The sequence below is a fragment of the Macadamia integrifolia genome, chromosome 5 (genome assembly GCF_013358625.1).
Source record: "Macadamia integrifolia cultivar HAES 741 chromosome 5, SCU_Mint_v3, whole genome shotgun sequence".
Classification (NCBI taxonomy): domain Eukaryota; kingdom Viridiplantae; phylum Streptophyta; class Magnoliopsida; order Proteales; family Proteaceae; genus Macadamia; species Macadamia integrifolia.
In genome coordinates, this window is record NC_056561.1 from 587,662 (window position 1) to 599,960 (window position 12,299).

General features: G+C 37.1%; 3 protein-coding genes across 3 annotated transcripts; 2 read left to right on the forward strand and 1 right to left on the reverse strand.

The window, feature by feature from the left end:
• Positions 1-1,182: 1,182 nt before the first annotated feature.
• LOC122079826 (non-specific lipid-transfer protein 2-like) lies at positions 1,183-1,826 on the forward strand. Its single transcript, XM_042646572.1, has one exon. The coding sequence runs from the start codon at positions 1,279-1,281 to the stop codon at positions 1,564-1,566; it is 288 nt and encodes a 95-aa protein (XP_042502506.1). The 5' UTR covers positions 1,183-1,278; the 3' UTR covers positions 1,567-1,826.
• Positions 1,827-2,357: 531 nt separating this feature from the next.
• On the reverse strand, positions 2,358-4,238 carry LOC122079825. The gene is made up of 3 exons (XM_042646571.1): positions 4,034-4,238; positions 3,646-3,851; positions 2,358-2,909 (listed from the first exon to the last, which is right to left on the reverse strand). Exons 1-3 carry the CDS (start codon positions 4,124-4,126, stop codon positions 2,564-2,566), a joined length of 645 nt encoding a protein of 214 aa, XP_042502505.1. The 5' UTR covers positions 4,127-4,238; the 3' UTR covers positions 2,358-2,563.
• Positions 4,239-10,620: 6,382 nt separating this feature from the next.
• Positions 10,621-12,219, forward strand: LOC122079561. Its single transcript, XM_042646138.1, has one exon. It carries the CDS (start codon positions 10,621-10,623, stop codon positions 12,217-12,219), a length of 1,599 nt encoding a protein of 532 aa, XP_042502072.1.
• Positions 12,220-12,299: the final 80 nt, after the last annotated feature.

The following is a 12,299-nucleotide window of genomic DNA, read 5'->3' on the forward strand; positions in this document are numbered from 1 at the left end:
CAAGGAAAGGGAATTTTTCAGACGTCAAATAAAAACATTTGTAATTATTACCTAACATGATTCTATAAAATTTTAAATTGTGTTACCAAATTTAGTAATGATAGTTTTTCGATGTAATTTTTATTTCAAATTTCAAATCAAAATGGAGTTAGATGAAAAATAAAGTAAAATTTTTAATAATCAAATACTTTTTGTGATTTTTTCTTTTTGATAGAAAATACTTTGTGATTTGGATTAAGTGACATATCGTGTGAGATAATGATTACCAAACAAACCTTATGTAAAATATATATATATATATATATATATAATTTTTTTTTCCTTATGACTGATATGTGATATTTATTTTCCTAGATCGACTGAATGGCCTCCAATTTCTCCTTGTTTTTTAATGGTTCCGTCCTTCAACTAGTATTGATTATCGAAATTATATTCTTAAAGCACGTTTCACTGAATTGTTGAAGTCAAATTGACCAAGAAATTGTGTATTATTTGATGATCAGATGATGACCTGCAAATGTTTCGTAAAAATAATTGAAGAGTACTAGAAGGGTTTTTGAGTGTCACATTTGGATCCCTACTCTTTTCCCCCCGAAATCGATGCATATCTTAAGTTATAGAATGGTTTTTGCGTGTCACAGTTGGATCCTAAACTCTTGTCTTCCCACCAGAGTAAAATCAGGTTTCAAAATACAATCTATTCCTAAAATGCATACAAAACAAGGGGGAGGGAATATGATCTACCTCTCCAGAAGGACTCTTTTGGCTTAATCTAAGCTGGCATCCTCTAACCGATTCCACAAGCCCATAGGCTAGAGTAGTAAAGCCAAGCCCAACTTTCATATCTTTGAATCCATGAGCGGCTGCTATGAGGCCGAATCACTCTCTGATACATCTATGGAGTTACATCAAGATCAATGCTGTACCTACCTACTGCGTTTTCAGTTAAGGGACGTTATTAATGGCATATGTGATGGGATGTGTACATTGCCTCTCTCATTGGGATTAAGAAACTGGCTAGACTTCCAAGCTCCATACCTGATCACCAATGGCTTCGATTCATGACCACGTGAACCCTTATGACGAGATATTTTCATATTAGTGATCAGATATCACTCCCAAGTCCCACCTCTTTAATGAAATTTGTCCTTAACCACTTTGCTGCCACTATAAATTAGAGGAGGATTTCACAATTGAATCCCACCCACATCTCGTCTCCTCTCTTCTCTCTGTTCTGTGTTTGGGTCTTACCAGTTGAGTCTAGAGAGTTCGGAGAGAATGAAGGTTCCTTACATTGCAGCGGCGTGTGTCATGGTCGTGATGCTGCTGCTGAGCGGAGGCCAAGTTCCAGTGGCTGCGGTCACTTGTAATGCGTCGCAGCTGAGCGTTTGTGCGAACGCGATACTGCTGTCACAAGCACCAACCAAGACGTGTTGCGACAGACTTGAGCAACAGAGGCCATGCCTATGCACTTATATCAAGGACCCTAGTCTTCAGAGGTTTGTTAGCTCTCCCAACGCCAAGAAGGTAGCCAGCACCTGTGGCGTCCCCTACCCCCAGTGTTAAAATCTTAGTAGAGAAATAAAGGAATAAGCTGGGCTCGATCTTCACCACCATATCACCATCACTTAGTCATGTGTGTAGTAATTTAGTTTTCCCTGTCTGAGTTCTTTGATCTAATAGTGGTACTGAGAGTATGATAATAATTCTTAGAGTGCTAGTTGCTGTATTCTTATGGGTGGGTGGTAGCTTATGGAATCTCTGCTACTTCTCCTTCTGTAATACAATAATGTTCTAGTAATGGTGAGATATCATCTTTCTTCGTCTTTCCTTCTCCTTTCTTTCTTAATCAAAGATTATTATTAAACACTAAGGCCCGAATCCTTGTATTAATGAGTGCCCGCCTGACCCTGAAAAATTGCAGGAAACATGCATATATATTCCTTCACTTATTACTACAAAAAAATAAATAAATAAATAATTGCTGCGAGATCTCTTCTCATCGTCCCTCACTGAAATAAGGGGGTTGGCATATGATGGATCGCTGCTACGTTCTAATTCTATTATAGAATTGCAATTAAAGCTTTCCACCCTTCATCCAATCTTGGCTAATGTCGATTACCAAAGAAATGAAGATGCAATGAAGCATAATTTTCAAACTGCAAAATAGTGTGTGTGTGTGTGTGTGTGAGAGAGAGAGAGAGAGAGAGAGAGCCCACAACGCTCCCTTTGAGAGGGAAGGCATGTCTCATCTTTTGACCATTTGGCTTCTCTTCTTGGACTTGTAGAGCACTAAAGCAGTGACCCCTCCCTCAGAAATCACAATTGGCGCGCTTTCTCTGCAATAGACTCAAAGATGACATAACCACCACTTCCACTGTATCTCAGGCTATTACTTTAGTGTAATTTTGCCTTATAATTAATTACATTACATACACATCCACACTTCCCCCTTTCCATCCTTACTCTGCAACTTTTTAATAAGTCTCTTCTTTAAATTTCCCTAATCTACCCAAACCCCCCAAAACTTAAATGAAATCCTGATATCCTCCCTAGTCTAGTCTCAAACCTTAGCAAAGTGATTGTTCACAGGTGATTGTGGTTGTGGTTGTTGCTGGAAAGGGTTGGTGTTGGTCATTCCTAAGGAAGATACAGCAGCACCACCACCGCCACCAGCTTCGTTGTGGTACTTCTGCCAACCACCGGTGTCAGCCCTGGCGTGAGCCCAGTAGTAGAGGATGGAGCCCGCCATTGAGACTAATGTGAGAGCTGCCCCAGCAGCAAAGACCCCTTTCCGGAGGGTAGCGCAGGACAGATCCTGAGCGCCAAAGTAACCCCGGTACTTGGTGTGGTACGCATTCCTTGCCGACCCCGCCAGCAAGCACGCTTCCGCTCCCAGAAAGCTTACCCTGAAGTGTAGTGTATGTACACCAGCATCACCCAAATAACACCAAATCAACTACTGTAACTCTTGTAAATCAATCTCAATCTCAATCTCAATCTGAATCTCAATACAGTATCATACCATACCAAAGATATTAATGAAGAAGAAGAAATCCACCACATACCTCGTCTCTTCTAATTAAGTAAAGGATTAAGGGTTTTTTTCTTTTCTTTTCCTTTGCACTTTTGCCTCAATTAAATGAAAAAGCACGGAGCTCCAACCCAAAGTGCGATAATGGGGAGTCAAAGAGTGTGAGGCATAATATCGTAATGGTGGGTTCCATACTTAATTTGGACAATATTATATTAGAGACTCCCTCACCCTCTCCAGCTCGTCTCCGACATGGGTCCAAGGAGTGGGCAATAAAAATTTAATAAAAAATAATAGTAAAATAGAGAGAGAAACTTCGAATCCAAGGAATTGGATCGGTGGTCTCGGAGGAAATCCCGGATTACCGGGGGAAGAGGAGTGATGAGTTCACTTCCGGCCGTTAGGAATCGATTATAATCGGATGAAATCTATCCTAAACCCTAGATTTTGGTACGGGATCAGTCGGATTGACCAGAACGAAAGCGCTTGCTTTCAATCCTAAAACAGTATTGCAGAAAGGGAATTGATAAAACCCTATCACCGTTCAGTCGTTCACCATCAAAAATATACGTAATGGGCAAAACAAATGAATGAGTTCATGAAAAGAATACCAGGAAACGACGAAGAAGAAGATGGCAAAGGTGGTGGATTTGCCGCCCATGAGACCCCTTCCGAAGCAGAGGCATTTGGTGATGCCGTGAAGGAAGCCCTGACTTATCAGCAGAAGCCCAAACGCCGACAGTCCGTAAATCGTCGCCGCATCTGTGTCGTACACACAGAATGTCCGCTCGTCATACTCATCCGGCATCACTTTACTCTTCAGTCAGAGGAAGATTGAAGAGAATCACACAATCAAAGGGGGGAGGGGAAAAGAAGTTAGAAGCAGTGCTTTAGTTCTGATTAATTAAACTAAAACCTAATTAGAAGAAAGGGGAAAGGCAAGCATGAAACTAGAAAGAACACTAACAGTGAGAAGGGAGGGGTAGCTTTGCAGCTTACCTTGCTTCGACGCCGTTCAGCACCGACGGCGAAGACGAAAGCGATTAAGTGCAGAGAAATAACGACTGCCAAGACTGAGACGGACATAGCCATGGCCGCCAACACACACACTCTCCCACAGCTCTGTGTGTTCGCTTGTGTGAAAGCCGAAAGGGGCGCTTCCTGTTCTTCCCTACTGTTCTTCTACTTTTCCAACTTTAGTTTGGAGTTGTTCATTCGCTTTTTGTTTTCTTATAATAGTTAAAGGTTATTTTATTTAATTACTTAGTTTATCACTAATCAATACTCAAATTTTTATTTACCAAACTAATTTCTTTTATTTTATTCGGATAAACACTAATCACTCGTCAATTACAACCACAATAACAACACAGCCTTATTCCAACCGTAAACACTCATCACTTACTAATGGTTGTGTTATTGCCTGTCACTTTTATGTTTGTGAAGTGTTTTGCCACTTTGTTATATGTTTCATATTTGGAAAAAATCCTTGGATACCTAAATAGTGAACCAAGGACTGAAAGGACCTTGGACACTCATGTATTGAGTTGCAATATGCATGTCTAAAGGGTAATATAACGCTCCTTGACCGCATGGCTACTATGCCAGCTCAAGGGCCAATCGGAAGGCAAGCGGAAGAGTCTGATCCCAAGAGAGGAGCCTTCGCTTTCAACAAATGACACCAACTATCAGGACAAGACTTTTGTCTGTTATTCTCAATTAGGCTAATGTTTGATTGCAAGGTAAATTTAGAGGTAAGAGAAGCGAAAATTTTAAACTTAAAAATAAAATTTTAAAATCATTTCCCTACAAACTACTTCAATTTTTTACCATATCTAATAATGATACATTTTATATGTAATTTTTATTTTATATTTCATGGTTTTTTTTTTATCCTGTAAAGATTTTAAATGCAAAGTAAAATAAAATTTAGGGAAATTTACTATCAATCCCCTACACTTGGCCTATATTTACTAAAACTTCCTTACTTTTACTTTTTTACTGATACTCCCCTGCTTTTTAATTTTTACACATCTTTCTTCCCTGCTCTTTTTAAATACCTAGATTACCCTTCCTTTCACTTGTAACCTATTACACTTTTTTCACATTGATTGGTATAAATTATAGTTTGAACCAAACAACTTACAAGATTTGTCTCATCCAAAAGGATATTAACATAGCTGACATGTCCTTGAAGATATTATTTATTTATTATTATTTCGTCTCATCCAATCATCAAGGATGTTTATTTATTTATTTATTATTATTATTATTTTATCTCATCCATCATCACAAATTTAGCAATCTATTTTTTTTATCGATATTAGATTGGTATAAGTCTTACCCAATCTAAGGATTAAAAAAATAAAAAACGTGTGACACCGATTGGAACATATATATATATATATATATATAGATCGGATACGATATTAGATTAGTATCGGTCTTAGCCAATCTAAGAATTCAAAAAAAAAATGCGTAACACTCAATTGGAACATATGATACCGATATAGATATAGATCAGATACAAAATTATTATTCTTTTTTGAATTTACAATATCTTTGATTAGAGAAGGCAAAAATTGTTAGTGGTTTGGTTCAAACCATGTTGTGAATCAATCAATTTCAAAAAAAAAAAAAAATGTTATAGATTACAAGTGAAAAGGAAGGGTAATCTAGGCATTTAAAAAGAGCAGGGGAGAAAGAGATGTACAAATAAAAAAGCAAGGGAATATCAGTAAAAAAAAGTAAAAGATAGAAGAATTTTAGTAAATATAGGCCAAGTGTAGGGGAGTGAATTCCCCTAAAATTTAATAACAAAAAATAGAATAATCTATAATAATTAGTGATATAATCATTTAAGGTAATTATTACAATAATCTTTCAACGTTTAAAATTTCACTCCTCTTTCTCTCCCCTTTTTTTCTCCTTGCAAACAAACAGAAACTTGATAGTTAAAGCTTTTAGATTGAAACCAAAATGATAATTTTATGGGTTATCACACCTTCTTTTAATAACATTCCTTCACAAAAGCCCAACCCAAAATAGTTTTTGGTCTGTTCATCACTCCGTTGTTAACCTATACAGCTCGACAGTTTTTTGAGTGAAACAAGATGGTTCTTAGGGAAAGCACACCATAAAAATAGGATCCCCCTCTCTCATATCAATAAAGAGAGTAGGGCAGGGAATAATGCATATAAACATAAAACGAAAACAAAGCAAACAACCATATATGAAAACAAAGATTTAAAGTGATACGATTGTTTACATATATTCAAAAGAATGAAAGAATTTTCACTAAGTAGGAAATCTACTCTTTTTTTTTTTTTTTTTTTTTTTTAACGATAGATATTCAGGTCCTATACTGATCTCACAACTGCATGGATCGGGTTAATATCGAAATTGAATGAGAACCATTCAACTTTCACTGAAAGTAGTGAAGAGCACTGAACACCCCGTGTGAGTGGCCCCAAGATGGTAAGAAGAGTAATCTGATTTATTTATGTCTAGGATTTTTTCCCCATAGACATTATATAGTCATCCTAGAAAAATCCATTGTCTTTGTACAATTCTAAAACCCAACTCAAACAAATACAAAAGAAATAATAACTTTGTGGGTTCCATATAATACAAAAACATAATACCAAACAATAGGGGTATTGAACATTAAAAAAAACCACCCCGATGAATGCAGTTTTACCCCGATTTCAAAAATCAGAATCAGATTATTCAAATCATTCAATTCAGATCAAAATCAGCCATGATCAATCCAACCAATACCGACCAATTCAGATTAAATTGAATCACTCTTTGTTTCCTAACTCTTCCATTTTAGAAGGAAGTAAAGCATCTTCGTATTACCCTGACTAGATTGCTCCAATCCCTAATGTTAGGGTTCAACATTAATATATCAAAGAGTCAAATATGGTAGCTGATGAACTGGTGGACAAATATTATACTGTGTTAATTAGGAGAGATTTAATGTTTTTTTCTATGATTTGTCTTTCTCCTTACCTTTTCCTAATTGCTTCATTTCATTTTAATTGGCGTATACGCAACAACCATAGGATCATATATAGTTTAAGAATTAATTTCATGCACGTTGATGATCCTCATCAACTCATCGTCAGCTGCTAGCTAGTGATACAGGTTGCAGGATTTAAGAAATGAGATCCACATTTTCCATGGGGCCAATACCTTGGCTGTCCAAAGTCCAATCTCAATTTCAAATTCGTAATGGATTTCTTCTTAGAAGTACTGTTCATCTTCCATAGGTGGCAATGTTCAAAATAGTTTTATGGATGGCACCCGCTAGTTTTGTCACATGGAAGGATGATTCAGCCATGTTTTAAACCGAATCAAATCAAATAATTAAAAATTGATTTGATTTTAGTTTTAAACTCTAAGAGTTGGTTTGGTTTCGTAAATCCATTAAATATTGAAATATTTCTCATTAAGAAAGAAGCATAAGACAGAGAGAGAAAGAGAGGGAGTGATTGAGAATGAGAGGAGAGTTTTACCTTCTCTCATATTGTTTCTGTAGAATTTGATGGATTTTTCATACTCTTACTCATTTGTTCCTTTGTGTTGGGAGGTGATTTTCACACTCAATTAACTTAATTGATTTACACATTTTTGGCATATTTATTGTTATTAAAATAAAAAGGCAAAGTAACCATCAAAAGATAGTTTACCTAGGATTTTAAATTTGAGTCCATATAGTCATCATTATGCCCAGTGAATTATGGGGCTTCACTAATTCGGCACTTGATAGTACATACGCCAGTCTGTGATAGAGGACCTCATATATTTTTTTATGACCAAATTTTAGTCCAAAGTAAACATGGATAGTTGTTCAAACTTTGATTCAAAGTTTAAGTAAAATTATCAAAATGCCATAAAATGGAGAAGAATATAAAATAAAATAAAAAAACAACATATTTTGTAATTTTAGCTTCTTCTTCTATTCAAAATTGTACCAATGAAATGCTTGCCTTATCTTCTTTCACATAGACTAAACTCATGTACTTTCATATGACAAATCGTGAAGACTTATACTTCACTAGGCATAGTGATAGAAGAGAAACGCTGATGTGGACTCCCAAATCTAGACCCAGATCGTCTCCAACGATTGACGCTCCAACGAGCGTCCAACGATCCGGATCCAAGGGTTGGGATGGTTTGGTCACGCATCCCAACACTTGGGAATGTGTGCCCAAACAATCCAGACGCTCATTGGTGTTGGAGACGATCTTTTTCCCCCAAATCCTTTTCTCATATGTCAAGTTTCAACTTGAGATGAACTTTAGCACTAAAGTAAGTTTCCTTCATAATCTTCTCTAGTGAATCTTTCCTTAGTACAACTCTCCCCTGGGAGAATGAATTTAAAACCAAACGGAGGCATATGTCATTATGGAATCGAATTAAAATTTAAAACCCTTAACACAGATTCTGGTGAACTAGTTATAACTATCTAATGCATTATGACTATAGTACCATAGTTAAAATATATATATATATATATATATGGAAAAAGGTTGGATATGCCGCCGATATCAAGTATGCGAGCACCCATTGTGTCTATCTCCTAGTTAGTTAATTCGCGTTTTAAACGCCGTACCGTTTTTTTGACGTTTTAAACGCCGTTTGCCGAACTGTTCACAGAAATCCGGTAAAAAACGGGAACGGGCATATTAAAAGTTTAAAACGCGTTTCAAACGCGTATCCATTTTTTTACTATAAAAAAAACGGATATTAAAAAATACTTAAAATTCACTCTCGGCCGTTCAATTTCGCCCATTCCCAAATCAAAATCCCTCATTTCAATTGAAACTTCAACCCTAACTCTCACTTCCTCTCTTCTTCTCTCCCACTGACGGACGACTGACGACTGGTCATCAGTTTCTCGTGAACACGGTGCTGCCGGAGTTGTCTTCGTCTCTACGATCCACGACGACGACGGCGGCCAGTGGAAACACTTGTGAGAACTGGACGATTGGACGACGACGACGACGGAAGACTAGAGACTGGATGACGACGACGACGACTGAACTACTGGACGACTGAACTACTTTGGACTCGAGCTCGACTTCACCTAACTACGACGGGCGACGGACGACTGAACGACTGGACTCTGGAGTACTGGACTCGAGCAGCTCGACTTCACCTCACTACGGCCGACCACGGACGACGGACCAAGGACGACTGACGACGGACTACGGACTACGGACGACGGACGACGGACGACGGACGACGAAGGACTACGGACTATGGTCAAACACCGGATTCGACTTCACCCCTGTTTCTATTATTGCAGAAAGAGGTTTTTGATTTTTTTTCCTTTTTGATTTCTTTATATTTTGTGATCTGGTTAAATGAGCCATACATAGATATAATACCCTATATGCCACATCTGTCTGACCAGAGCTTATCAAGCTGTTTAAAAGGATATTGCAGGTTCTTGAATTTGGTGGTATTCCCTTCTTGTCCATCTCATCCAAAACCCTGTAGGCATTCTTGAACCTATTTACTTTACAGAAAGCACCAATTAAAGCATTATACACAGCAACATCAGCCTTTACTCCATTCCTCTCCATCTCCAGAAATGTGTCTACTGCATCTCCAATCCGGTTCTCTATCCCATAAGTATGAACCAAGATTTCTGTATATAAAAGAAGTTGGCCAACAACCACTACAACTCATGTCTCTAACAACTCTGTGGCAAGCTCTGACACTGTGAGTGTAATTCCGCTGCTTCCCGGCCCATTCAAAGAACCTATAGGTCTGAAATGAATACCAGCATTTTCAACTCTCTTGAGGACATCCTCCACTAAATCTGGTGATACTCTTACTCCGCTCTCATTGAGGCTGGTTTCTAGCCCTACATTTGGGCAAGACATGATAATTTTACATATTCGTTTCACTGGATCAGAAAATTCTTATGTTCTTCACCACAAGCTTATTCATGCAATGCACTCCAAGCTCTTGTTTAACATACTACACATGAAAGGGAATTATTCGGAATCCTTCTATCAGGTTTTCCACAATATTCACCTTTAGTTAGCAACAATTCTAAAAATCTATAAGATCAACCCTACTTGGTTGTCGACTTATAGGTAGATATATCCAGATTCCAGACTTTGATTTCACCTTCACGATTGCTTTTTTTTTTTCTTTTTTTTTTATGTGGCTGTTTGGATCAAGAAGGATCTTGCAGAAATTTCAAGAAGCTAGTTCACAAACTGGCATCTGCTGCATCATTGGGTTGATTCTCATTAACCCTTGTTTTTTTATACGGATCCGATAGACCATACATAGCTTCCAACCCCTTATGATTTAGCATCTTCTTTTTATTTTTTTCTGGGTTATATAGGAGAAAAGGTTTCTCTCTGTTCAGTTGCAGAAATTATTTGGTAAATTAGAATCACTTTGTTCCACAATTTAGTATACTTTGTTAAAATATGAATGAATATTTGATTGTTAATCGTTAATTCTTTATTCTCAATTCTCATATGTACTCATCATATATATTAAATTTGAATAAATATTTGATTGCATATTATGTAGGTACTTGATATTACTGAAAAATGGTTAGAAAAAAGGATAAGTTTTGGGAACATGTACAACAACTTGGGCCGAGCCGTTTTAAATGCAATTATTGTGAACTTGACTACTCTGGTAGAGTTACTCGAGTGAAAGCTCATTTGGCTTGCTTGACTGGCCATGATGTTCAAATTTGTACAAAAGTCCCTGATCATGCTCAAGCTGAAGCCAGTGCAGAAATGAATTTGAGTGCATCTAAAAAGAAAAGGACGAATGAGACCCTAGAAAGTGGAATTGGCTCCACAAGTTCTCTTGGTAGGAGCATTCATCAAACCACAATGGTAGAGTTGGCTGCTAAACAAGACAAGAAGTCATTAGAAAAGATGATAGGAGAATTTTTTGTTAAGAATAACATTTCTTTCAATGTTATTCAGACAGAATCTTTTATTCAAATGATGAAAGGTGCTTGTGTCTATGGTCAGGGTTTTGTTATTCCTAGTTACTCTACTCTTCGTACCCGTTTGATTCCTGAAGCTAAGGTAGAGATCATGGAATATGTGAGCAACATAAAGTCAACATGGGGTGGCACAGGTTGCACAATAATGTCTGATTCTTGGACTGACCTAAAGAAGAGGTCTTGGGTCAATGTGATAGCTTATTCTCCTGGTGGGGCTGTATTTCTGAAGTGTATTGATTGTGGTTCAAATAGTATTACTGCTGAATATCTTTTTAGAGAAATATCTAATGTTATTGAAATGCTTGGACCACAACATGTTGTGCAATTTGTTTCAGATAATGGTGCTAACTATAATTGTTGTGGTGATATGTTGATTGGAAAATGGTCTCACATGTATCGAACAAATTGTGCTGCACATGGGATTAATTTGCTTTTAAAGGATATCCATAAGCATGTTAGATGGGTGAGGGAAATTATTGATGATGGTAAACATGTAGTGGATTATATGCACAGGCACACAGCTATTATAGCCTTAATGAGGGAATTCACAAATGCCAAAGAGATTAAGCAGCCTTGCAAGACAAGGTTTGCTACTAATTTTTTAATGCTCCAATCTCTTATTGTAGTTGAGAATGAGTTAAGGCTATTGGTTGCATCATCTGAATGGAGAGGCTTCCATTGCAACAGAGTTGAAATAGCATTAAAGACTGTTAGGATAATTCAATCTGATATATTCTGGGAACAGGCAAAGGAGGTTATTGCTTTTATGGATCCTCTTATTAGGATTCTTCGCCTTGTTGATTCAGATGGTTCCACTGCATGTTACTTGTATGAAGCAACTGTTAGGGCAAAAGAAAAATTGAGGAAGTTAAAGGAGAGTGATGGAGTAAAGTACTTTACCATATTGGATTTGTTTGATACAAGGGTGGAAAAGAATATAATTCATCCTGTTCATGTGCTTGCTGCAGCTTTAAATCCTAATAATTTGTTTGATGGTGGACTTTTTATTGAGACAAATACAGTTGTGAAAGCTCAAGAATGTATTGTGGCAACCATGGTTCCTCAAGAAGATCATGAGCAATTCACTGCAGAAATGGTTGAATATCGAATGAGGAACCCAAATTTGTTCAACATCACAGGAAAGTCTTTAATGAAAACTAACCATCCAAGTAAGTCTGTTAGTTAATTAAGTTTATATTTCTATTTGTATATCATCCTTATATGTGTTTACTTGTGTTAATTTGATATGTATTTACTTGTGTTAAT